We start from the raw sequence: 27,778 nt of genomic DNA on the forward strand, positions 1-27,778 counted from the left end.
GGAACAGGATAGAAAGCCCAGAGATAAGCCCACGCACATATGGTCACCTTATCTTTGATAAAGGAGGCAAGCATATACAGTGGAGAAAAGACAGCCTCTTCAATAAGTGGTGCTGGGAAAATTGGACAGGTACATGTAAAAGTATGAAATTAGAACACTCCCTGACACCATACACAAAAATAAACTCAAAATGGATTAAAGACCTAAGTGTAAGGCCAGACACTATCAAACTCTTAGAGGAAAACATAGGCAGAACACTCTATGACATAAATCACAGCAAGATCCTTTTTGACCCAGCTCCTAGAGAAATGGAAATAAAAACACAAATAAACAAATGGGACCTAATGAAACTTAAAAGCTTTTGCACAGCAACGGAAACCATAAACAAGACCAAAAGACAACCCTCAGTATGGGAGAAAATATTTGCAAATGAAGCAACTGACAAAGGATTAATCTCCAAGATTTACAAGCAGCTCATGCAGCTCAATAACAAAAAAACAAACAACCCAATCCAAAAATTTTAGGAGAAGACCTAAATAGGCATTTCTCCAAAGAAGATATACAGATTGCCAACAGACACATGAAAGAATGCTCAACATCATTAATCATTAGAGAAATGCAAATCAAAACTACAATGAGATATCATCTCACACCAGTCAGAATGGCCATCATCAAAAAATCTAGAAACAATAAATGCTGGAGAGGGTGTGGAGAAAAGGGAACACTCTTGCACTGTTGGTGGGAATGTAAATTGATACAGTCACTATGGAGAACAGTATGGAGGTTCCTTAAAAAACTACAAATAGAACTACCATACGACCCAGCAATCCCACTACTGGGCATATACCTTGAGAAAACCATAATTCAAAAAGAGTCATGTACCAAAATGTTCATTGCAGCTCTATTTACAATAGCCAGGACATGGAAGCAACCTAAGTGTCCATCATTGGATGAATGGATAAAGAAGATGTGGCACATATATACAATGGAATATTACTCAGCCATAAAAAGAAATGAAATGGAGGTATTTGTAGTGAGGTGGATGGAGTTAGAGTCTGTCATACAGAGTGAAGTAAGTCAGAAAGAGAAAAACAAATACAGTATGCTAACACATATATATGGAATCTAAGGGAAAATAAAGGTCATGAAGAACCTAGTGGCAAGACGGGAATAAAGACACAGACCTACTAGAGAATGGACTTGAGGATATGGGGAGGGGGAGGGGTAAGATGTGACAGGGTGAGAGAGTGGCATAGACATATATACACTACCAAATGTAAAATAGATAGCTAGTGGGAAGCAGCCGCATAGCACAGGGAGATCAGCTCGGTGCTTTGTGACCACCTAGAGGGGTGGGATAGGGAGGGTGGGAGGGAGGGAGATGCAAGAGGGAAGAGATATGGGAACATATGTATATGTATAACTGATTCACTTTGTTATAAAGCAGAAACTAACACACCATTGTAAAGCAATTATACTCCAATAAAGATGTTTAAAAAAAAAAAAAGAAAAGAAAAGGGGGCTTGTGTGGGGGAAGTTTTCTGCAGAGATTGTGGGCTTGTGTGCTGGGGGAAGAGACAGGAGAGCCGAGCTCAATGAGAGATGCTGTGGTAGTTGGTCCCGACCCCAGCCCTATGGACCAGCCCCTGTGAGAGGAGAGGCAGGGATCCTGTGCTCTGGGAACACAGCACTATTTCGGCAACTTAGGAGTTTCACAGTTTGGGACCATCTAAGCAGGGCAGCGTTCTCCTACAGCAACAGCGGCAGCTAAAACAGTGGAGCCCAACAGAAGCCTGCGGGGAGTAAGCTGCACCCAAGAGTTGAGCTTGTTGGTGAATCAGTGAGGAATCCCTAGAACTTCCAAAAATACTTGAGGGGTCTGTGGTCCTGCCTGACGTGACGGAATCCTGAGTCAGCAAAATTTGGGTGTAAAAGTGACTTTATTCATAAGAAGAGAGTGTTGATCCTTGAATAGTTAGGTTCTATATGTAACAAGATTTGGCACCAAAATATGGGCCCAATAAATGGCTTTAAGATATCATCCTAAGATATCCCTTTGTAGAATTCTAACCACACCTCAAATTGGCCAGGTGGACGGTACAGAGCTTTGAGGACGAGGTTGCATGATTGCCTCTGTGTTGGTTAAAAGCAACATTAACTGATTAAGCATTTAGACTTGCTGAGAGTAGAATAGTTTACTGACTTAGATGTGCCCTCACCTCGTTCTGTTAAGAAGCTGAGGGGGCTCAGCAAAATTATCTGCCCCCAGGGTACCTCTATGCATCAATTTTCAGGTAAATATTAATGTACTTTGACTCACAATAGCATCGTCTACATTTTACATGACCAAGTTGAATTTTTTCTGGAATCAAAAAAAAGCATCCAATATTGTATAACAGCTTTTGTGCCATTCTAATATTCTGTTATCAAACATACCACTAACGACCAAAAAGTGTACTTACATAAACCTCATGGGGCAGGAATTACAAATTCATGTTGCGTGGGTTTTAAAAGTTCATAAATTTAGTAACCAAGTAACCAAAATACTACAATGAAGGAAAGAAAACCAAATAGTCCAGAGTCTCATTCTGAAGCTTCTTTTTCAAGGAAAATTTCGACTTGCTCGTCATTTTCCAAGTCTTCCCTGAGTAACGATGCTGACATTTAGCGAGTTTTCTAACACACTACATGAGTCACAGTGGCACCCCAAGATGTACCCCTTAGGTGAGGAGAACTGGACTTTATGAGGAGAGTCATAAAGTTTGCCTCAGGAAGCATTTGTGCTTGTGGAGCCCCACGTGGACTGCTCCAGAAGCAGCTGAGCTCCACCATCTGCATGGATGTATAGACCACAGGAGGTGCTTCTCTTCTCGAAGCCCTTGCAGTTTACCAGTTCTTGGCAGTAGCATCGTGACTTCTATGATGGCCATGCACTGGATGAGTGCAATGTTAGTATTGTTGTCACTGATTCTTCCTGTTGTTTTGTTTTTTTCCTGCATTAAAGACTGAATTACATAAACATTGAGGACCACAGGTATGTTGTTCATGAGCTTTTGTCTTCAGTGTATACTGGGTAATAGCCACAAGAGCTTAGGGAAAGAGGTAAACAGCCATCCTGGTGATTATGAAGAGACAATTCCCTGCTAGGTTGCACTGTGATAGCTACTGTTAACTGTGGCTGTACCTGTACAAGAAAGTGCAGTCATTTTATTGAAATTTGGTATTGTTTTAGCAAAATGTCTGTCAATTTTGGAGCTCAGTTTGGAACACAGCACATTTTTACCCACCTACGGAAATTAATGGTAATTATGCTTTTGACAAAAGCGAAGTCAGGTTTATTTTCAGAAAAGAATTATCCTTTTAAGATAGAGGAAGATGAACTCATTTAATCCTTACAACAACTCTAAGAGGTAGCAACTCTCCATTGTTAAATATTTATTTAGCACTTACTATGTCCAGGTACTCTATGTGTATTAACTAACCTAGTCATTTCAAGAACTCTGGGTGAACACCATTGTCAACCCCTTTAATAATAAGGAAACTGAGGCACAGAGAGATTAAGTAGTCTGGCCAAACTAAAATTAAATGACGAGAATCTGTTTTGTAAAACAAAGAGTGCCTACTGTAACATTTCTAACACCACCTACCAATTACTGAGTGCCAAGCAATTTAAATACAGTATCTCATTTAATTATTTCAACAACTCTGTAAAGCAGCTATTCTTACCCTAATTTTACAGATGAGGAAACTGGTGCATACAGAGGAGAAATAACCTGCCCCCCAATCATATGGCTGGTTAGTGACAGAGCTGAGATTTGACTCTGCGGATATCTAAACCTGTGCTTTTGACCAGGTCAGGGGTCCAGCACGGTAGAATTACAGGTGGGAAGGAGCGATGGCATTTTTGAGCTTAATAAAAGGGAGCATTAATTTTTTTTTAAGGCCACAAATATTTTACTATATTATACAGCTTCCAGTGTAGCAAATAACAGAAATAAAGGTAAATAATACCTTGGAAATTGGTCTCTATATCATAGCCAATGGTACAACAACATAAGAAACACAAGGGAGGTTTTATAATGCTTTTTATGACTATATTTATAACACTTAAAAGCAGTTCAAACTGAGATGAAATGCATGGAAAAATTTAGGGCTAACAAATGCCACCCTTTCTCTGTCTTGTTTGTAACACAGTGTGCGTGTGCCCCACTGCGGCTTCCACTGTACCACAAATGACAGGTGTGTCGTTCCCTGTAACGTCTTACTAAGGGAAATTATGGAATTCCTTCTCTGATTCTAAAAACAGTTTTTCATCTGATAGGGTGGCTTAATAGTGGTCCTTTTTGAAATTAGATGAATTGACTGGATGACCTTTCCAAGTCTCTCCTAATCCTCAAATATGAGGTAGGTATGCCAATAACACAAACCTTTAAAAAAAGACGTAAAGGAATGTTTGCTAAAATAATAATCAAGAAATTCGATTCTAGATAGGAGGATAAGTCACAATGAAAGCTGACATACTGTGTCAAATATTCTCAGAATAGAATGTGTTTGAAAGTTCTAGAATGACGTTTTGTGCAATGGAGAAATTTTATGGTTAGAAATAATTTTATTCAAATGTACACAGTTATAACTACCATCAAATAGTGTAAAATATATTCAAAGAATTAACTAGAATGGGTGCTTTAAAGACTATCATAAAATATCACAAGAGCATGATGGTAGTAATAAGATCATGGGAGAAAACTGAACCTTTTATAAGGTCTGTACAGCTTCACATACTCATAACTTTAACATAATAATAATAATGGCAAGAGGACTCTGAGTATTTCCCTTGTACCATCATGACAGCAAAACGATTCTCCGGAGTTATCTCATTTATCCTCACCAACCCTATAAAGTTAATATGTCAATTCCATTTTACCAGGGAGGAAACTCAAACTGAAAAAAGGTAGGTTATTTGTCCAAACTCACACAGCCAATAAGTAATTGATCTGGGTTTAAAGTTTAAACGCACCAGTCCCAACGCCAGAACCCAAGCCCTTAATCACCGTGCCATGCTTCCTCCAGAGGACAAATCTTGTTCCTCACCATCAAGAATAAAGTAGATTTTTAAGATGCTAACATGAAGTCAAATGGCCAAGAAGGAAGAGAAGCAAACATCTTTGATTACAACCCACATTATTTGTGGCTGATTTCCCCAGTTCCCTTTGGGCTCTCCTACCTACCATGGGGAGTCCGCAAGTCTAGACGACAGACTGTAAAACTGTGTTCACATCCCTACACATTCCAACTGTTTTGTTACTCGTGTACATGGCCATTTCAGAAATTCCTAGGTAGTCTGGCATACTAAATGTCGATCACGATTTTCAGCTCTTAGAAACCCACTAAGAGTGTATTATTCTAGCCTCAAGTAAGACTTCAAAAATGTGGTTACTCTTGCTTACATTTTCTCTGGAAACTCAGAGAACAGAGAATCAAAGAAAGCATTTTAAGGTACATGATCTTTTTCTGTCCTCCTCAGCTTTCTCTGCTCGTGACTGACGAGAAGACACCATCCTACAGGCCACCATGTATAAGAACAGAAAGAAATGGAGCTGAGTAACGTACAGCAGTTACCTTACAAATGCTGCTGACTGCCTGACCTTTGCCATCCGTATCTAACGCTCTTCCACTTTCCAAGCGCAGTTCACAGATAAGGAGGCCAAGGGCACCACAAGAGAATTACTGAAAATATAAGCACGCAAGTGACTTTTAATATTAAAATACTTTATTAAAATGAAGTGCATCCTATCCAATAACTTTATGTATATGAAAAGATATATAAAGTTATTGGATAGGATGCACTTCATTAGTCTCTGCTTTTAAAAGCTTTCAACAACAGGTCTGCCGCTAGGCCTGGGGACAGGGCCCCACTGAGAACGCTTTCTTCCAGGAGAGGAATCCGTTTCCGGACTGTGGGGTGGGTCCTGAAATGTTCTACCACATTTTCCTGAATGAGGTTCCACATCCAAACTCTCTGCTGCTTCTGTCGCTTGGCAGTCAGCTCCCCACTGGCAAGCATCACATCCTGGAATTCTTTCATTGTATCCCACATTTCAGCGATCCCCTCTCCACTTCTGGCAGAAATACGAATTACCTGTTGAAAAGGGAAGAACCAGAACTATATTACTTAAAACGATAGAAAACATTGTCATGGGGACTCTGGCATTTGCCAATTAAGTCTTACAGTCTATGGCAATAGGGAGGCGACAAAAATGAGACATTTTATCATCGTGTCAAAGTAGACATACTGAGAAATATACTAAGGTAACTTACTAAGGTTACTAAGTGCCAAGCAGAAATAAGACACTGATTCAAGGTCGTAATTTTTAGCTCAGAGGTTTATTTTGACTGGGGATTGCTCGAATGGTCGAGACCACAGGGATGAACTGGGAAATGGTCACTCGGATGAGAAGGGCAACGCTATGTAGGTTTCCCTGAGGCCTGAGAGCCAGAAAATGAAACCAAGCTGAGAGAATAGCCCCGTTCCCTCCGTCAAATTGCCTGGTTCAGCAGGTGCTACGAGCACGGGTATCTGCACGGACAAGACAGCTCCAGACGCAGCACAGACAACGTGCCGGGAGCCGACAGCAAGACGTGTCATCGTTGTTCTCGTTACAGTGATTATAGGCTACTCTTTAATAACACAGGGCCCTGCTACAGATAAAGCGTCCGCATCGGTATTACTGCATCACTTACTACGGGGTTTTTTTTTCCTTATCGAAAACATCACCCGACAAGCATAATGGGAAGGAAAGTTACCACATCAAAAGCCTGTTCTCTCCTACTCAAACTCTAACCTAGATAATCAAGTCATTAATTGCGCCATAATCTTCAGGATGGTTCCTTGCAGAATGGATTTGTCATCACATCCAAATGGCTCGAGCCAAGCATTAAGCAATCTAATTTATCGCCTCACATCTAGTTTTTGGCACCTAGTGGTTGAAGGATTATACTTAAAATCATAACTACACACTCTGTGGCTTTGTCATAATTTTTAAAATTATAATCTCACCTACAAGCAAAGATTGATTATATGTCTAGCTTGGGACTCACATCCTCTCTTCTAACAGGCACAGTCTACTCAGGGTGAAAACTGCAGAACAGAATGCAAGCTGACCTTTGGTCTCCAGACTCCTGAACGCCTGCGGAGTAATTTCAGCGCGCTCACATACTCTGCTTGTATCCTTCGAGCTGGCACGACCAAGTCTCCATCAGATTTGGTTATAGCGACCAGATCTGCCATCTCAATTATACCTCTTTTAATACCCTCGTGAGAAAAAGAAAAGAAAGTGATTTATCTGAAACATTTCATGCCATCAAAAATGGGACACCAGTTACTGCTAAGGTTTTTTTTTTTTTTTTTTTTTTTTTTTTTTACTGCTAAGGTTTTGAAACTCATACGCTCCAACTTTTTCTCTGCACCCTCCCAAGCCCTGGGTCCTAGGAATCACAATTATTGACAGAAATTACTCAAAAGCACTGACTCTTGGGATTATGGAAGTTATGTGTAATATCTCTTTCAAATTTGGAGACTAACGCGCTGAAATATTCAGAATTAGAGTAAATATATCATCCAGACACAATATGATTGAGTGGCAGGAGAGAGTTCACACTGCCTCATGATGGATTCCACTTCTTGGGAGCTAACCCTGCAGGATGCAAAGCCATCCATCATTCAGGTGCTTAAAAAGGAAAACACCCACGTCACTAACATGTTCATTTCCAGAAACAGAGTCTTTGAAGTTTTCCTTAAATGTATGTAGCATTATTTTTTGATTTGCATTTGAGGAAAAAATAACCTGATGGCTAAAAACACCTCAATCTCTTGATTTAAATTATGTTGCGTGAAAACACTAGAAAAATCCTAAGGCCAAACCTTATTTGGAAAATGAAGATTTTGCTATCTAAGATTAAAATTCCTTTTTAAATATTTTAAAACGTAACTTTCAATGGTTAAATTCTAAGAGTTAATGTTTCTAAACTGCAGCATCCAGAGTCTGATGTCACTAGTTTTTCAGAATTTTTCAACTGAAGGGGAGGTGCTGTATAATATAGAATTTGGGGACTTCCCTGGTGGCGCAGTGGTTAAGAATCCTCCTGCCAATGCAGGGGACACAGGTTCAAGCCCTGGTCCGGGAAGCTCCCACATGCCGCGGAACAACTAAGCCCATGCACCACAACTACTGAGCCTGCACTCTAGAGCCCGAGTACCGCAACTACTGAGCCCACACGCCGCATCTACTGAAGCCTGTGAACTCTAGAGCCTGTGCTCCACAACAAGAGAAGCCACTGCAATGAGAAGCCTGCGCACAGCAAGGAAGAGTAGCCCCTGCTCACCGCCAACTAGAGAAAGCCCGTGCACAGCAACGAAGACCCAACACAGCCAAAAATAAATAAATAAATAAATAAATAAATAAATAAATAAATAAAAATTAAAAAAAAAAAACAGAATTTGTCTGGTCTTTGTCCAAGGTTCCTGGGAGGTAACTGCTAAATCCTCGGAGTTTCCTGAGTGATAGGAGTGACTTTGTTATTCACCATGGGTGCCTGGGACCATACCTGGGTTTACGCAAGATCACTCAGAATGGGGGCTGACCACACCAGAAGAACCAACCACGTGATTAGAGGGTTGGGCCTTTGAGCCATGCGCTAGCAGCCTGACCTCCTCTGGGGAGGGCGGGGGCTGGAGACTGAGCTCAATCATGTGGACAGGGACTCGGTCAATCACGCCTACATAATAAAACCCCAACAAAAACCGCAGACACTGAAGCTCAGGATAACTCCTTGGCTGGTGATGCACATGCATGTGCCAAGAGGGAAATGTGTCCTGAGGACACAGAAGTTTCGAGTTTGGGACCCTTCCAGACCTCTCTTTCTGTGTCTCTTCATTTGGCTGGTCCTGATTTGCATCCTTCATAATAAAACTCTAACTGGTACCGCAGTGCTTTCCTGAGTTCTGTGAGTCATCCTAGTGAATTATCGAACCTGAGGGGTAAGTGGAAACCCCATGTTTGCAGCCAGTCAGAGGCATGGGTGGCTTGGGAACCCCCGGGCCTGCTGCTTGTGTCCGGAGTGAAAGCAGTCTTGGGAGGATGGTGCCCTCACTCTGTGAAGGCTGTGCTAACTCCGGGGAGCTAATGCCAGACTGCACTGCAGGAGGAAAGGAAGAACCCTTTCTACAATATATAAACTACGACAGTGGGATCCCAGTTAAAAGCAAAGGAATATCTCATGAGGACCTTTTCAACCAGCTGTAGCACAAACACCCATGTAACAGTGGTCTCTTGGCTGGAGCTATCCCCCATGTTACAGGTGGAAAGACTAAGTTGTGTCATTAGCTCAAGGTCATAAGTTCTACTACTATAAGTTGGGGAAAAAAAATAGAGAGTTTGCCTTTGACCCGGGTATTTTAGCCAACGTGAATGATGTTTCTTTCCCTACATTAATATCAACTTAATTTACAAAAACCCCACAACATTGGGAATTTGTACTTTCAGAGATGTACACTTTGTGTTTTGGGGGGTGAAAAAGTCAAAATAATTACCTGCAATTCATCTCCTCCTGCTGGTGGCAGTAGTAAAACAAACATGTCAACCATGTCAGCAACAGCAAACTCCGACTGCCCCACACCTGAAATTTTAAATCACGAGTGTACACAAAACGTTCACAGGAGTCTGACCTTCTCGACCCCCCTGACCACCACCTCCACTCCAGTTCACCTGCTCACACTCACCATCACACGCTCGACCTGATTCCACTTTAACCACCACCTCTGAACAATGTGCTAAATGCCACTGCCTCACCCGACGGCAAAGCTGTGACCCTCCCCACCTCTCTCCCGCCCTCGTTCCCACCAGCTCAGCCTCTGACCACATGGAGAATGTGAAGACCTGCGCTCTCTCCTCGCTCTCGCTGCTCTTTCTCGGCTTCCCTTTCGCGGGTGAGCAGCTTGAGCGCCTGATTCTAACCTTAGACCAGTCTGGCAGCTTCCTTGCCTTCTCATCCTTCTATCACCCTGCAAAGCCCACCCATGGATCAGTCCTATGTCCGTGCCTCTCCTGCATTAAGTGTCCTGGAGAAATCCCTCAGCTGTGTGGACAGGCACCACCAGAGGGTCATGGGCTCCAACATCGGCTACATCTTCCTCTTGGTACAGGAAAAGCGATGCCCCTGAACGCCCTTGGGCAGCTTCCTTCCTGTTTCCCACAGTGGCTACTACAGACGCTCACTGTCCCATCATCTCCCCACATGACGATGACTGATGACCACGGCACCTGCTTCACAGCCAAACAGAGGCAAGGACGCCCTCAGCCTCCCCCCGCAACCCCACAGAGAAGCAGAAACAACACACACTCCGCCCGGCTGCCTCCTCGCCGGGCCCAGGGTCAGAAGCATCGGCTGAAGACTGGCCTCTCCTTCCTTCCCACCTCCCCTGGGCTCTGGCTCTGCTTTATCTCCAACCTCCCCTTGTCTACAGGCTCCCGTCCCTCAAACATCCCATGAGTTGGGCTCAAGTCTTTCTCATCTGAAAACCAAACACAACCAGAAAATAAGAAGACAAAAACTCCCAACCTCCTGCCATCATCACCGCGTTTCTCACTTTCTCTTGATAGCTACAACCTCCTGACATCATCACCGCGTTTCTCACTTTCTCTTGATAGTTAAACGTCTGGGAAAAGGCAATTTATGCCCACTGTTCTCACGCGATTACGTCACATTAACCTCAATCCGCGTAAATCTGACTTCCATATCCCCCACTCCACTACACCTCCTCTACCAACTCTCTCCTTCCTTGGTGGGGAAGAGACTTCTGGTCGCCCACACAACGTTCATTCTTCCCTATTTCCTTCCCCCAGGGTCACTAGGGGCATCAGTGTCCCAGGTGAAAGACCACATGCACCAGACCCCCTGTCAGCCAGAGATGTTAATGTGTGAAAGCAAAAGTCACTGGATGGCGTTTCCAGGAGAGTTCCTTCAAGAGGGCAAAGCCAGCCAGGAGGTATACCGCTTCCGAACCCTTCCCCCTTCCTTATTCCCCCTTCTTCCTTCCTTCTGCCTGGAACAGGGAGGTGAGTTAGAGCTTCATCAGCCGTCTTTTATCCATGGGCAACCTTGAGGCTGGAAACGAAGTGCTAAGAATGGAGAGCAGGGAGAGCCCCCCGGGGCGCTGTAGAACCACCACGCCCTCTGGGCCTGCCTGCCTCCAGGCTTCTTTTATTTACAAAAAAACACAAATACACAAACAAACAAAACCCACCCTCTTCCTTGAGTCAGAGATAGTTTGAGTCTCTGAAACATGCAGCCAAACACAACTTTCAGTTAATATGTGTGATTTTATGGTCCTCTTCCCCCTTGATTCTCCTACCACTACTCAGGCAACTTTTCCTCCACCTGCCCTTAGACGGTGGACTCCTGGACTCCAGCCCATGTCTTCACTCCCTGCCTTCATGCTCCATGCTCTAAGGATCCTGCGCAAAATGCAGTGCCCTGACTGGGCCACGTTCGCTCACTCCTGTGTGTTTCGGTCAAGGCCCCTTAGCCCATACTTTACTTAACTCCAACCCTCCCTTCAAAACTGAGTTCAGGGGCTTCCCTGGTGGCACAGTGGTTAAGAATCCAACTGCCAATGCAGGGGACACAGGTTAGAGCCTTGGTCCGGGAACATCCCACATGCTGCGGAGCAACTAAGCCCGTGCGCCACAACTATGGAGCCTGCGCACCTAGAGACCGTGCTCCTCAACAAGAGAAGCCACCGCGATGAGAAGCCTGCTCACCGCAACGAAGAGTAGCCCCCGCTCGCCGCAACTAGAGAAAGCCTGTGTGCAGCAACGAAGACCCAATGCAGCAAAAATAAAATTAAAAAAAAAAAAACAAAAAAAAGCTGAGTTCAACTGTCACCTCCTCCCTGAAGTCCTCCCTGATCCCCCAAATCTGAGTCAGGTTGTGTCACAAACATTGATCACACAGTAATATAACAAATTGTCTCTCCATGGGAATGTGAAGTTCTTGGGGTTTCCTTTTCAATATTTTCGTTGTGTGTAACCACGTGCTAGGGATATAAAGGTGAAATAAAACATGAGGTGCCCAACTACACTAATCTTCTTAGTGAATACTGCAGACATATGACTCTGCTTAAATAAAATGGGTGTTATGTTAAAGTAGTGTTTCCATAGGTCATCCTAATGCTGACAGCTCTCCTCCAGCACTGAGAACATACCACCTTGTATAACAGTTATCCAGACACAGGGCTCACCTTTCTTTTCTTTAAGGGTAAGGATTATAGCTATATACTCATATCTCCTACAGAGTCTGAGATAGCTTATATTTAATTACCTCTTTAGTAAGTATCTGCTGAATGAACAAAATGAAATTAGCCGTCATTCATCTTTATACAGCATTCATTTTAATAGTATTTTATTGTTATAGAATAGAAAATCACACTCACCCACGGTTTCAATAAGAATTATGTCATATCCGCCTCCTTCGCACAACAGAATAGCTTCGTTTGTGGTCCTTGTCACACCTCCTAAAGTACCTCTAGTAGGAGATGGCCTGATGTACGCGTTCATATCTCTTGATAACTCAGTCATTCGGGTTTTATCACCTAAGAGTGATCCTAAAACACACACTTACATTTTATAATCATGGAACACCTATAAGGGCCAATTATCCATCAGCCAATTCCTAGGGGAAGTGCTTTAGGACATTTCTCCCCAAACCGCAAATTGTATTTCATATTATTAAGCTTTTTTCCAACACCATGTATGTAATGATGCCAAATTAATCTATTTAACGTTTTAAGCCCCTCAAAACCTATAATGGCTCCCACTGACTAGAGGTTCAAATCTAGATTCGTCAGTCTTGCATTGGAGGCCCTCAGAATGCTAGCCTACCTTACCTGTCCGATTTCAGCTTCACTAATCCCCAAATCAACCTGCCATTCCAGTTGGGGTGGTTTCTTTACTGTCCTCTTAACGTTGCTGTGTTTATCGTTCTCAGCTGGGAGTGATTTTTTCCCCCAGAGGATACTTAGCAATGTGTAGAGATATTTGTACTTGTCACAACTGGAGGGAAGGGTGTTCCTGGCATCTCGTAGGTAGAGATCAAGGATACTGCTAAGCATCCTTCCATGTGCAGGACAGCTGCCCACAACAAAGCATGTCATTAGTGCCAAGGTTGAGAAACTCCGCTTTAACTGAGTTGCTTGTCTATAGGACCATGTCTTACATATTTTGTGCACTGAATGCTTGTTCACAGTAGGCAATTAATGTAATGCCTGTGGCATAGAACCGTTGCTGTTTCCGTGTGCACCGCAGTATTTTGGCAAACATCAGTACCTGCAAATTCCAGAAGACTGAAAGCCCTGGAATTAGTGAAATTACCTTTACCTTCTTTCCTTTAGCCACGTAGTAACATTTGAAGGTGTAGTGCTGTTCTAACCTGAATTTTAATTTCTGCTCAAGCGCTAACCTTTCCAAAGCTGCTGCTAAACATTGAGGAGTCCCTTAAAGATATGATCTTTTCCCTGATGATTCCAGTTTTGACTTCTCATAGGTTCTAATGTCCCAGCATACACCTACCACAGAGCTCAACTACCTTATTTACTGTACATAAAACTTTGCTCTAAAGTAATTTTCTGGGTGAAATCATCTCTGTGTAAGTCAACAATCTGCCAAAGCTACACTTTAAATTATTATCCTATAGATCCTAACACACCGAACTAAACATTTATGAAATTACTCTCCCATATAATTGTCTTTGCCAGTGAATCTAAAACTGGTGATTGCAGAGCCTTAGGGAGGTCTCCAAGCTCCCACTGCACGGGGCCTGTGAGTCCAAAGCACAGCAAGGATTGACTACAGGCTTCTCAAACTTCAATGGAATGCTATTTTCAAATGTATCTACTGTTACAATGAAAAGGTAAAATTGAATACTTAGAGTGTCCTGTTTATCCTTGCATAGTTTTTTCTTTCAAAGTCTTTGTATTTTTACCTGAGAAAAGGACCTTTATTTTTGGTTTGAGAAAGGTTAGGAACCACATAGCTATGTAACTTTAATCAGGTTACCTTATGTCACCATTTCTGCTACTCTTATCTCAAACTATTGTTTTCTTTTGCTATTGCAAGTATTCTAGAGTATTATGAAGGTGGGGGGAAAGTCTTTGCACCTGTGTGAAAATGAAGGTCACTATAAATAAATTCTTTGTTCAAGTGCTTACCTTTCACAAAGTTCTTAGACTATAAGAAAAGATAATACACTGACATGGATTTAATCTTGAACTTTGCGAGTATAAATTTTACTTTACGGTTAACCCTTTCATTATAGTGAATCAAAAACTGTGAATGTTCTCAGCTAAATTTCTCAATGGATGGTAATAGGAATTGTTGTCCACCTCTCTATTGACCTAAAGTCCCTGAAATATGATATCGTATTTATTTTTTAGCATTAAACCCACAGGATATAAACCAAACCCTTCCACAAAGCACCCTGTATTTCCCCCTTCGCAACACACATTACATTGTAATGGCCTGCGTGCACCTGTCTGTTTCCCTCATGAGATATAAAGCTCCATAAGGCCAAGAGAACTGCATCTTATTCAACATTAAACAACACAGTACCTTTTTTGTACAGGGCCTCACCTACGATAGGTGCTGAAATACTTGTTAAATGAATAACTGTCATGTGAGATGCTTCAATCATAAAGAGGGGTAAGGGAAGAAAAAGCTTTCCTGAGTATTTATATAGTATGATTTATGTTTCCCTTAAATGATCCTTTGGGGAACTTAGCTTATTCATTTTATCTCTGATGAGCTGCAAATTAAACTTTGAGTGACTGCACGACCTCAGATCAGTAAGTAATTGCTGAGCACTGTGTGCTGCCAGGAACACAGCATATCACATGGTCCCTCTAAGACCTTTCTGTTTAACTGAACATGTAATATAAACAGGTGACAAGTTAAATAGAGCAGGAAGATTCTTTTTAAGCTTAAGAGAAGAGACGTTACAACAACATGAGGAAATTAATGAGTAAGAAGCCATTTTCTGAACTGCGTAGGGGCTGATGGAGCCAGGAAAAACAGTAAAAGGAAAAGGGGCTGAGCCTCAGGTGTGATAGACAAAGGGGTGAAATTGGCTTTTGATCATCTGCAACTTCTGGCACCTGTTCTCCTAGTTCTCTACGTACACAGGCTACTCCTAGGTTACCTGTAAGCTAACCTCCCCTGGAGAACCCGATGCCCCAAACACCTCCCTCAGCCTCCACCTCACACCCGCCACCTCCCTTCCTTCACTGAGACCAAACTCAGCGAGAGGTTAGAAGACACCCGTCTGTGCAGATTCCCCCTAAACTGTAACAGAGAGCCAGCTCCACTCCACGAGCCCCTGCTCTGCAATTTACGAAGCAGCAGCAATACTCACCACCACTAGTACAAGAAGAAGGGTCCACAGCCAGCACAGATAATTTGTGCCCTCTCTCAGTAAGCATTTTTCCAAAATATTCTATAAAGGTTGATTTCCCAGCACCAGGAGGCCCAGACAATCCTATGGTGGAGACAGACTTTGCAATTTAATGAAATAAATGAAATCAGCACCATGATGAGTTCTATTAAAATACTAGACTACCTTCTACTTCTCCTAATTTATTAAAACCATCGTTAATGTAGTTTAACATTTCCTAAAGCGGTAAACGAAAATCTACCTATTTATCTCGTCCCTGAGTAATAGGGATACAGGAGGGAGAGAAGTCAGAGTTCCATATGTTCACCAGATCCACTTTTAAAAATTACAAAATGTGATTTGCCTTTTTAGTATAACGTAGAGCTTTTGGGGCAGACTTCATTGCCTATGTTGTTAATGTGCTGAATTTCTCCAACAACTGCCCACCTCTCATCATGATCAGTAATTATTCCACCCACCCCGATTCTGTCCATGCTATGTTCCCACTGGAAAAACAACTCATTACTCCAGAAATTCCCAGTGATTGAGAAAATAATTTTCTACTTATGAAATACAATTTTTTCATCTCACTCATAACTCAAAGAAAATAATATAAACTGAATCCTGAAAAATAAACTTTTTTTTATCTTAAGAAAGGCAGAAAATTTCCCTACTTGGAGAGTTAGCAGAGCATGGCAGGCAAGAACACAAACTCTGGAGCCAGTCGACCAGTTCTGTTTCTAGCTCTACCTCTTATGAGCTGTGTAATCTTGGGCAAGTCACTTAATCATTCTGTACCTGAGTATATTCTGCCATAAAATGGATATAAGAGCACCTATTTCTTCAGGTTATTGTGAGGAGTAGATGAGTTAATTTTGCAATATGTTTAGAATAGCACATGGCATCAAGAGATATATAACTATATGTTCAATAAAATCTATAAAACATAAGCACTTAATTGTAACTACGTTCAAAAGTATGTATGGCATATGGTATGCTTGGCTCCATACCACAATTTTCAGGGCAGATCTCTGTCTTAATGGGTGCTGAATAAACATTTGTTGCTTTTATTTACCATGGTGATAAAACAACTGCAACAAAGACTCAGGTTTATCTGGCCTCATAAGGTCCAGATGGAAGAACCAGAATAGTGCTGCAAATTTATGAGTTGCTAGTTATGTATGAGTTGCTGGTTAACTCTAGGTATTTCTGGACATTTTCTCTTCAAAGATTCTCTACAGCCTAATAAGTAAACACTTTGTCATAACTGGAATTTCTCTTTGGGAATTTGCTATTTTGTCCACAATACATAAAGAGTATTAACACCCAGCACAGTACTCTCAAAAAGAGAGTCCCCGCAGTGAGGGCAGAAGAATAAGGGGTGGCGAAAATGCGGACTCGTACACACAGCAGTTGGTGAGCTCTTTTTGAAATTATCTTTAAAGCATTAGGTCCCATTACCCTAAAATCTAGGAGGTTTTAGGCCCCATATTGCAAATAAACTGAGACGTAAGTAATGCCAATCCACTTTTAAGTCTATTTACTCATTCCTCACACAATTTCTGCACTTTGTCTACCATTTTAAGTTGTTTATAGTGGGAGGGTTGGTTGGAATCACCTAGTTTGCCATCACGAAAAGCGCTCGTTCCACCCAAAACTTGCTTAATTCCTTCTGGTCAAACACATCTAGATTGTTCTATAATGCACAGCTTCGAAAATATAACAAGCTTATTTGCAATTACAGAAACAGGTCAACTGTTCAAGAAGTGAACACCTAATATTTTTAGACAGCAAATGAACATAGTGTCTCCTTTAAAATGCATTTTGGTATTGAGCTGGCTGCGCTTAGAGCCAAGCCATTTCCAGAAATGTGGTTAAGAATCCACCTGCCAATGCAAGGGACACGGGTTCGAGCCCTGGTCCTGGAAGATCCCACATGCCGCAGAGCAACTAAGCCCATGTGCCACAACTACTGAGCCTGCGTGCCACAACTACTGAAGCCCACGTGCCTAGAGCCCGTGCTCCACAACAAGAGAAGCCACCGCGATGAGAAGCCCGCGCACCGTAACGAAAAGTAGCCCCCGCTCGCCACAACTAGAGAAAGCCCGCACGCAGCAACGAAGACCCAACGCAGCCAAAATTAAATAAATAAATAAATTGATTAAAAAAAAAAAAAAAGTATCTGAAAGAAGTGAGACTTGCTTAGAGAAAAAACTAATGAAACACCTAAGAAGTAGAATTCTGAAATGTGATAAGGATAATTATGGTTGATATAACCACAACAGCAGGGAAGTCACTTTAGACTATTAAGCAGTTCTACTGAGAGAAAGGAGTAAACTGGTGAACAGTTCTTCCTGCGCACATTTCTGTTCTGGGAGCCATAGCGAGATCCCTGCCAAAAGAGAAATCTCCTTATTCTCTTAAAATACAGAGCCTTCGTTCAAATGGCCATTGCGTTTCCCACCACATAACAAGACTAATATTTACAAAGAAAAGGCATTCAAAATTCATTCCAAAATTCTGCAAGTACAAAAAAATCCCCATTAGATCATAAGCTATTTAGACTTATTTTAAAGGAAGAGAGAATTTAGAAAAATATTTACTGGACAGACAAAAAACAAAACAAAAAAACCCAAAAAAACAAAGACTGACCCACTCGAAATGCTAGTGGTTTTCCTTTTAATTTTTCTTGTTCTCTGTGGTGGACCAACACTTTCTGAAGAAGCACCTGGGCTAACTCTTTCTTCCTGTTGTGAGTTGATTCTATAAGAGTTATGGCCTCTGCCAAGCAGGCCCTTTGCCCCTGGATTAAACCAGTATAAAGCTCAGCCACAAGCTTTTGTTCTTTATCAGAAAGTCCTTCTGTTTGTTCCTTTAAGGTTGTTTGTAGACATAATGTTCTCGTTAAACCATTTGACGGCAGCATCCACTTTGCATGATGGAGTCCGAGAGAACTGAACGGCTGAGCACGTGGGATTCCTGATCTGAGGTGAGTACTTGAGGGTACGATGAAGTGGTAACGTCGGAAAAGCGTTCTTAAAAGGACTTTAAGGAAGTCCCGATGAGGATGTTGGAGCAGCATGGGAATATTCATTTTGCTTGTAACGGAAGAAAATGCTGGACGTTTTTTGGCTCAGTGCGATTCGTGACTACCTAAGAGAAGGAAAAACATATTTTGCCAGTTCAACACGCAACTAAGATACTGAAGTAGTAAAACTGCAAGCTTAGTGTTCTCCCTAGATTCTAAAACACACATAATCAGGGGTTTTGGTTGTACAGAGGCATGAAAGTTTCTTCCCAAACTTAAGAGCAGAGACTCCCTCCTTGTCCACAGCTAACATTCAGGGTAACCCAAATCATGAAACTACTGCTCTGCTGTGAAGTCCAGTGCACGTTAAAATTTCCTTTTACACAAAAAACAAACATACCAAAAAAAAAAAAACCCAATAGAGTAGAAATTCTACGTCATGATTATTTTCTTCCGTCTACAAACCTTACATCCATCATAACAATTTCCTCAGATCGAACATACCCTATTCGGAAGCTCATTCAAAAGGTTAAAAAAATATCCCTCTGATGCTGGTCTTTTATTCATCTCCATAAAAGAAAGGTGATTAGTAAGGCAGGCATCCAGGCAAAAGTTTGGATCCATGTATGTATTCAATAGACTCACCTGGCACACAGATATACACAACGAACGGCCTAACATAAGCACACAAACCACCACCACAAGCCTTCGTGTGGAATGAACTGTGAGGACGGTCTGGAACCTGATCCAGGGCATCTCAAGGTACGGTCAGAACCACCTTGGTGCTTATTAAAAACGCTTATCCCCAGCCCCAGGAATCAGAATCTCCGTGGGTAAGCACACTAAAGTTTGAGCCACTATGCAATTGGCTGAGGACCCTTCACTTAGATGTACTGATATTCTCCGCTTCAGACTGTATTAGACAATGAAGGCTGACAGGGTCCACTGAGAGTCAGGAGAGCGTGGAGGTTATGAGCCAGGGCCACTCTGCGTCTCTGCCACTTAAGCTATGATGTCCTTGGGCAAGTTACTTAACCACTCGGTGCCTCAGCTTCCTCTTGAGTCAAGAGAACAGAGAAGAGACTAGGAAAGCTAGAACAAAATGAGTTAATTCATATAAAAGGCTGGGAACAGTGCCTAGCACATAGTAAGAGCTCAATAAACATTAGCTTTTATTACTACGACACCAATTTATAAAACTTTAGTAAAAATTAGGGCATAGGGCTTCCCTGGTGGCGCAGTGGTCGAGAATCTGCCTGCCAATGCAAGGGACACAGGTTCGAGCCCTGGTCTGGGAGGATCCCACATGCCGCGGAGCAACTAGGCCCGTGAGCCACAATTGCTGAGCCTGCGCGTCTGGAGCCTGTGGTCCGCAACAAGAGAGGCCGCGACAGTGAGAGGCCCGCGCACCGCGATGAAGAGTGGCCCCCGCTTGCCGCAACTAGAGAAAGCCCTGGCACAGAAACGAAGACCCAACACAGCCTAAATAAATAAATAAATAAAATTTTTTAAAAAATTAGGTCATAGACCTAGCTTCCAGTGGCAAACTAAAATTTACAGACAAACGATACATAACACCTACCAAGTTTGCATTTATGATTATTTGAAATTTTTGGTTTTCAAGTACTTTGTAGCACATGAAATAAATTACCTTGTGGCTCCCAAGTCCCTCTCTAAATTGTGTTCCAAGGCCAGCACAAAATTAATTTTAGCTAAATAATGTTTTATTAGGAAAAAGAAGAAACATTTTAAGATTTTTTTATTGTTAGAACTATAACTGCTCATTTTTCTATTAGTCTTCTAAAAGGACAATTTATTTTAAAATGTGTAAAAATGTTTCTAAAAAACAATTTAAAAACATCCACTACCACCCTTCACATAAACACACAAAAAGACATTTAAAACAAACAAACAAAAAATTAAGAGGTGCTCTATTCTGGAAGCTCTCTTTCGATACCACCTCTAAACACACTTCTTTCTCATCCATACCACCACCACTGACACCAGACTAGAAAGCGCACAGGCAAGGCTATTTTCTGAGCAGGTACTACCTTCCAGGTCCCAGGCTAGGTTGGTTACAAAAATAATAGCGATAATAATGTCTTTGAGGGTGGTGACAGTGATATTTTATTATGTTCCAGTCACTGTACTATAAACTTCTGTATTAGTATTCTAAGGTTGCTGTAACAAATTACCACAAACTTGGTGGATTAAAACAACAAGAAATTTATCTTCTCATGGTTCTGGAGGCTGGAAGTCAGAAATCAATGTGTTAGCAGGATGTCACTCCCTCCAAAGGTTCTAGAAGGGGACGCTTCCCTGCAGGGCTCCTCAGCTCACGGCTGCAACACTCCAATCTCTGCCTCCGTTTTCACACAGCCTACTCTTTGTGTCTCTCCTCTGTGCAGACATCTGTTGTTGAATTGGGACCATTCAGATAATCCAAGATGATCTCACCTCAAGATCCTTAACTTAATTACATCTGCAAAGACCCTTTTTCCAAATAAAGTCACATTCTCAAGTTCCAGGGATTAGGACATGGACATATCTTTTTGGAGGCCACCATTCAATCCACTACACCTCCTTAGGTGGACAGCCTCCTTATCTTACCCTAAATGACATAATCCCAGCACTTCAACAGCTCACAGAATAATAAACACCGTGTCCAAAGAAAGAACAATGTGCTGTGGGAACAGACAAGGTTACAGAAACTAACTCTCCTGTGGGAGGAGAGGGTTCAAGTCATGGAGGAGTCTATGTCAGGGCTGGGTCTGAAAGGTTAAGCAAAGCTGAAGAAGGATGAGGCAGGCCTTCTAGGCTGAGGACATACTTGTACAGAGGCTGAGCTGGGACTTGGTCTCTTCCCTGCCATATCAGAGAAGACTGAGTAATTCAGTGAAGCAGAAACCTGGCATATATACATATGGAACTAGTGATAAAAAATGAAGCCCGATTAGGATGTAAATTGAGGCCAAGGAAGTAGATTTTGTCTTGGTGCAGGAGAAACAACAGAGAGCTTCAGGGAGGGCAGTGACCTAATCAACTTTGGTTTTTAGGAGATAACACTAGGAACAGCGGCAAGAAGTCAAGAGTGACCAGATCCTGGTAACATACAGCCCAGCCTAGCAAAGACCCAAAAGAGATGATGGGGACCTGGACCAAGGCAAGGCATTAAGGGATGGAGAAGAGCAGCCAGATTCAAGACCCTCTTGTCCACATTGGGATCCCCAAAGCTTGCCATGGAGCCTGGCACATGGCAATTGTTCAAAAAAACGCTAATCTGAACTTATTTCATTTCCCACTTGCTTGTCACTCAAGAGTTTATGAACCATTTTGAAATACTTTATTTCACTTTATTCTCCCAGACAGTTCCATGAGGACAGTTGGATAGTTATTACTATTCTCATTTAATAAGGGGAAACCAAGAGTGAGTTAGGTGACTACAGTCATAACCAGTGGCAGGGCCGGGACTCATATCCAGGTCTTTTGACTCTCTGTGGCATTTTGTCTTAATAAATTGTTCTAGAATAAAGGAGAGCTCCTTTGGCTAAGAGGGAAATAGTAACTCTGCCCCTCCCAAAGTGGAGCAAAGAATGGATTAGATTTAAAATATGCCCTTTTATTAATTCCAGATCTTGGTGTCAACTCTAGATTCTCGTATAAAAAGAGGAGTGGTGTCATGCCACATTAAGGGAACACCAAATAACCCTCCACATTTGAGTACGGAATGATTATGGCAGGCTGTTTGTCTTCATTTTGTTTCTTTTTCTTTCTCTCTCTTTTTTCCCCCCTTAGGCCAAGATGAAAAATTAGTTTACGTTTTCTGTGCAAACCTTATCAGTAGGAGATCCCAATAATGTATTAGGTGACAGAACAGACCAAATTTCTAAAACTTTTAAATGTTTTCTTGCTCCACAGAATAATTCACACCTGACAACGAAGTGCACAACATACTTAAACTCACCTTAACCACATCAACCAGATTTTAAAGGAGTTCGTAAATTTTTTAAAAGCCAATATAACTCTGCCTTGTATGAACACCTTTCTGCCCTTATTTACATGTCACAGGCAGAACAGATTAAGTCTACTAGAGTGGTAAAGTCATGCAGGTAGGGAGAAGGACTTCCCACCTGCTCATGTAACTAAGCAGCTTTTCCTGCTTTCTTATGGAAAGAAATCTAATAACTTGGGCAATAATCAAATCAAACTGTTTCAATGAATTTTCACAACTCTTAAGAGTATGGTTTCATCCTACAATTTTACACTGAGCACTACCAAAATAAGAGAAATTTTGCAGCCTTTACAACACACAGTAAGATACCTCAAAGCACCGCCATTCCTAAGAAACCAGAATGTCAACTTATTAATATATAATGAAAAACATCAAGTAAGCAAAAATACTGAAATCGGTTGGGTAAGTGCATCCCCTTCCCTGCAAGCGGGTTCATATGGACAGCAGCATTTTAAGGTGCTAGTTTTCCACATTTGTTTTCCTCCAAAATATCTTTTATATATCCATTCCATTCTCTCCACCATCATGCCCCGCATTACTATAATGACTTTCAAACTCTGATCAAAGTCCATAGGAAGAAATACACTTACATCAGTCAACACACAGGCGTATATATAACTAAAATAAAAGTTTCATAAAACATTATTTAACCCTCTTACATGTGATATCCTCTAATACTCTTTTCTATTTTTTCTTAAAATGCAGATTGCAATCTACCAATAGGCACAAACTACTACAGCCATTTCTATGGTCATTATTAACCATCTTCCATACTACCACTTATCCTCATAAAATGTAAATCTGACGATATTACTCCACTGCTTAAAACACTTTAAAAGTTCCCTCTTCTTATCTGTTAAAAAAAAATTTTTTCTGTGATTTACCTGTTCATTCATTCAGCAACTATTTATTGAGAATCTACCATATGCTAGGCACTCTGCTAAGGCCTTGGAATACACTCGTGTACAGGTCCAACATGGCTCCCAACATCATGAAGTTTACAATCTAGCCAAGACAGTCATCACATAAATCTTTCATACTCTTTATGAGTGCTCTTATCCAGTTCTCCAACTTAACTCATCCCCCTCCTCCACTTTTACCATATTGCTGTAACTATTCTGATCTGCACAAAGGTTCCAGAAAAACCCACACTCTTTTATACATCTTGGGCATTGTCCATGACGTTCCTTCTGATTGGAATGCCTTAATCATCTCACAAATTCCTCCTCAGCTGTCAAAACCAACTCAAGAGTCTCCTCCTCTATAGACAGTTCCCTGGCCTCCTTTCTATACCCCTTCAGTCATCATTTCTATCTCTTGTCATCATGTACTGGTCACATCCCTCTATTACAGTGCTAATCACATCGTTTTGTGACCATTTTTTAACTTGCCTAGACCGAGTTATCGTTGGATCCACAGCGTAAGTTTATGGCTCACAGAATAAATGAATGAATGTATGCTATAGTTTTGTATGGGTCAATAACTCCATTATGCTGATTACTCAGTTGATCAGTGTTTGAAAACTTACATTTTTCTAGATTTCACAGTATAAATATATTTTTAGGATTTCCTTCTTAAAGTCCGATTTCAGTACATAGATGTTTTCCTTCATTAAAAATTTGCTCAGCAGCAGCCAGTCTGACTTGGAATATTTGTCTTGAAATTGATCCAATGAATATTCTCCATTTCAATAACTACTCTGGCAAGAAAAAGCATCCAGGATTTCCAAAATCAATACATTAGGTCAGTGTCTGCGGCACAGCACAGGTCATACAGGCGAAGCAGTGTTACACCATGTGTTTCTATTCCTCAATGCTAATCACTTTTGATGTGAAGATAAGCTGTCAGATGCCATTAATCTGGTTACCATCTCCCATCACCCCCCACAGGAGGCTTTACTTTCTCCTTTTCAAATAATTTCAGGAAATTTTGGTAGAACAGAATGACTTTTTAAACAAGCAACTTTTAAATAGGTCGCTGTTATAGCAGAGTAATACAGAACACATACTGAATTCATGCAGGGAATATTCTAAAGTTCTCTGTCCACTTTACCTTTTATCACTCTCTGTTAAGACTCCTATTTCCCAATTTCTACTTTTAGGTTTCAATCTTCTGGGGAAGTCTTGATTTTTCTAAATTCCATCACCAGTCAATGTTCTGATTCATTTCCACTGCTACTACCCTAGTTCAAATCTGAACTAGTCTTAAGGGGCTCTGAGACTAGCTATGGGACCTGGGCAGTCTCTACTATTCTCCATATGAAAATATTAAGACTTACACATCAGGGCCAAAGTGAGTATGAAATGAAATTGCGTGCATGAGAGGGCCTGGTATCGACAGGTGTTAATCAACTCTAAGGAACCTTCTTTCTCTCTTCCCCAGACCTCCATCTTGGACGTCACAGCAAGACTCATACTGAACCATGAATGTGATCTCCTTACTAAACCACCCCAAATTCCTCCAATAGTTTCCCACACCCTAGGACAGTAGTTCTTAAAGTGTGCTCCCAAGACCAGTAGCATCTCCATCAACTGAGAACTGGTAAGAAGGGGAAATTCTCAAGCCCCACCCCAGACCTTCGGAATCAGGAACTCTGAAGGTGGAGGCCAAGCCTGCCACCGTCTCACAAGCCTGCCAGGTGATTCTGATGTAAGCTCAAATTTGAGAACCAGTGCCGGAGGGTAAAGTCCAGTCTGGTACTGAAGGGTCTCCCAAACCAGTTTTCCTCCATTTACTGCACTTGCCTTCTCAGACCTCTCCTAAGGAGAGTTTACGCATTATCTTCCAAACCTGCTGTTCACTTTCCCCACTGAGATTTTACTCACTCGTTACATCCTTCACCTCCACGACACCTCTCCGTTTCAACCTAGCTTAAACCCCCGTTTTCTTAAATCCCTTCCTATCACAGTTTCCAGGAATTTCTTCCTCATTTGATTCCAATTATTTCTGAGTACTCAGGTGATAATCTGCAGATGTCACAAACTGCCTGTTCCTGGCCCACAGAGGGTGCGTGAGTGCATAACTGCATTGGTTGCCAATAATATTAAAAATCAAGAAAAAGCACAAAGAGAGAGATTTTTGGCCTGTGTCGGAGAAAATCATATCTGTGTATGAGGGACCCACATTCCCACATGGCAACAATCAGCTGAGGGGTACTCGTTTCAAGCATTCACCAGCACTTTCCATGCCAAATAAAGGATTTTCGATATCTTCAAATATCTCCAACTGTAACTTACATTTCTTACCATTATATAACTTTTCACGTTTCTTTTGTCTCTCCTAATAGAATACAGCCCTTAAAAGAACTGAACTGCCTGGTTCTTATTACCTTGCACACAAAACAATATGAAGTTTTTACTACATAAAAGAACATTCTGGACATTGCAGACCCCAAAATGATTAGGAATCTGCACAGCCTTTCGGGAAACTTTTGGTTTTCTACCAACTTGGAAAAGCTACAGTAGTGTTTGTTTTCCAAAGTATATGTATTCAGGCACAACTCTCAAGATAATTAAATTTTTTCAGGCCATTTTGGCTTAGATTGTCTTTCATTTTCTAATGATAAAAACAAATTATCTGAATACAGCATGTCTGCTGGAAGAGACCTAGTCCGCGCCCGGCCCAGTATCTGACAGAACCTAGATGCTGTTTGTGACTTTCAGTTTGAACTCTATTTTTATATACTAGATTTTATTCCATAAAAGATGAGTTTTAATTTCCCTCTTTGGTAGTAGCTAACCTGGACTACTGTGCCTTTTTCCGACCCATCCTCTGGTTAACCATTCGCCAGGTTTGGCAGCGGCAAGGGACCAGCCACCTTACCAAAACTGCCTTACTGTGGCACAACGGTAAACTCACAAGCCTGTCCAAAATGATGAAAATTTTAAAACGCTGTTTAAAGAGAATTTCCTTTCTAAGGAGAAAACCAACCTCTGAACCCATTTTGCCGACGCCTGCTTGTCCACACACTTCCCGCACCCCCGACATCATCCAACTCAATAATAGTCTCTTCTTCCTTCCCCCTCCCCAAATCCTCCAGGGGGCGCCCCCGACGCCAACGTGGGCTCCCCGGCGGCCCGAGGCGGGAACCCCGCCAGACTCCGGGCGCCGCGCGCAGCCCCCAACCCCTACTCACCCACCCGCGACCACGGAAGTACAGCCCCGCCCCACCCCGCCCCTTCCGCCGGGCCGGTTCGCCCCGCCCCGCGCTCGGGCGCGCAGGCGCAGTGCCCACTGCCGGCGCGTGGGACAAGAGGAGCGGCCGGGGACCGGGCGGCGGCGTGGGGTGTGGCCTGGGTCCCGGCGGACTTGGCCGCGAGTTATGGGGCGGAAGGCCAGTGAGCCTTGAAGGCGTGCGGGCCCGCGAAGCGTAAGGAGGTCCGCGGGGCGCCGGGCAGCCGTCAAGGAAGTGCAGCGGGGGAGGGCGCTTGACGGTGTTCACGGGTAGCTTTTGCTCTCCTCTAGCTCCAGATCGCCTCCGAAGGTCGAGGGTAATGTCCATCCTCTCCCGGGCTTGGGGCTTCGCGAAGCCCGGGAGATGAAGCCCGAGTCCAGCCCGGCCCCCGCATCCTGCGGCGGTCCAGAGACGAAGACCTCTTCCTAACTCTCCCTGGAAGCTAAGAAGTACGGGGTGAAGGGCGGGACATGGGGACGTTTGACAGCCTGGTGAAATTAAGGGAACTCAAACTCCGCAAAGCAGTTTCCAACCTGTGGGAGTAAATGCTCAACGTTCTGTACAAATCAAGCTTTTAAAGCATGGCGTGGTTTTTAACGGCGGAAGGACTCGCAGTTTTTTCTCCTAAAAGTTACCCATTTGCATTGATTAATATTTCGTTAAGTTGTACCAAAAGCAAGGACTCACGCTCACCGCCCTTGGAAAGTCGTCAGAGGGGGAGAGGCTCTCGCCTTAAATGGAGGTGAAAACGAACATGCTTAATATTTGCTACCTCACTGCGGCTAAGAATGGTAACTCATTTTTTTGAAAAGCTGTTGAATCCTGTAAAAGTAGAAAAACCTGAGTTTGAGTTCCAGGACTTTTAGGAAAAACTGACGTCTCCCAAATGTTTGCTGTAGTGTAATAAAGACAGCATCATAAGGCAATAGCAAAGGATCAAATTACGGCGAATAGAAATAGTCATAAATGGGGTCTATAGTATAATTAGTGTCTGGAGCCAAGCCCCCAGTCCCCACATATGATTTGCATAATTACATGCATTTGGGAGGGGTTAGGCATTCCTCAGTTACTTGACATGAGTTGG

General features: G+C 42.3%; 1 protein-coding gene across 3 annotated transcripts; it reads right to left on the reverse strand.

Moving 5' to 3' along the window:
* Positions 1-5,818: 5,818 nt before the first annotated feature.
* Positions 5,819-26,678, reverse strand: MMAA (metabolism of cobalamin associated A). 3 transcript variants are annotated; one of them, XM_061191628.1, is made up of 7 exons: positions 26,656-26,678; positions 18,133-18,633; positions 15,463-15,585; positions 12,491-12,661; positions 9,590-9,675; positions 7,163-7,312; positions 5,819-6,139 (listed from the first exon to the last, which is right to left on the reverse strand). In XM_061191628.1, exons 2-7 carry the CDS (start codon positions 18,572-18,574, stop codon positions 5,852-5,854), a joined length of 1,260 nt encoding a protein of 419 aa, XP_061047611.1. In that variant the 5' UTR covers positions 18,575-18,633; positions 26,656-26,678; the 3' UTR covers positions 5,819-5,851. The 3 variants fall into 3 exon arrangements, with proteins under 3 accessions (XP_061047611.1, XP_061047610.1, XP_061047612.1); XM_061191627.1 differs by lacking the exon at positions 26,656-26,678 and adding an exon at positions 26,451-26,625; XM_061191629.1 differs by lacking the exons at positions 12,491-12,661; positions 26,656-26,678 and adding an exon at positions 26,451-26,625.
* Positions 26,679-27,778: the final 1,100 nt, after the last annotated feature.

The sequence above is a fragment of the Eubalaena glacialis genome, chromosome 5, assembly GCF_028564815.1.
Source record: "Eubalaena glacialis isolate mEubGla1 chromosome 5, mEubGla1.1.hap2.+ XY, whole genome shotgun sequence".
Taxonomy (NCBI): domain Eukaryota; kingdom Metazoa; phylum Chordata; class Mammalia; order Artiodactyla; family Balaenidae; genus Eubalaena; species Eubalaena glacialis.

Bases quoted from the DNA above. Each gene is read 5' to 3' on its own strand.
- MMAA (XM_061191628.1), bottom strand. From the start codon at position 18,574: ATGAATATTCCCATGCTGCTCCAACATCCTCATCGGGACTTCCTTAAA. The intron at 15,586-18,132 runs GTCAGTCTTTGT...TCTCCACCATAG, and splicing joins ACCACTAGCATTTCGAGTGG to GATTGTCTGGGCCTCCTGGT. The intron at 6,140-7,162 runs GTCAGCTTGCAT...CCTTTTCAACAG, and splicing joins CAGGAGTCTGGAGACCAAAG to GTAATTCGTATTTCTGCCAG.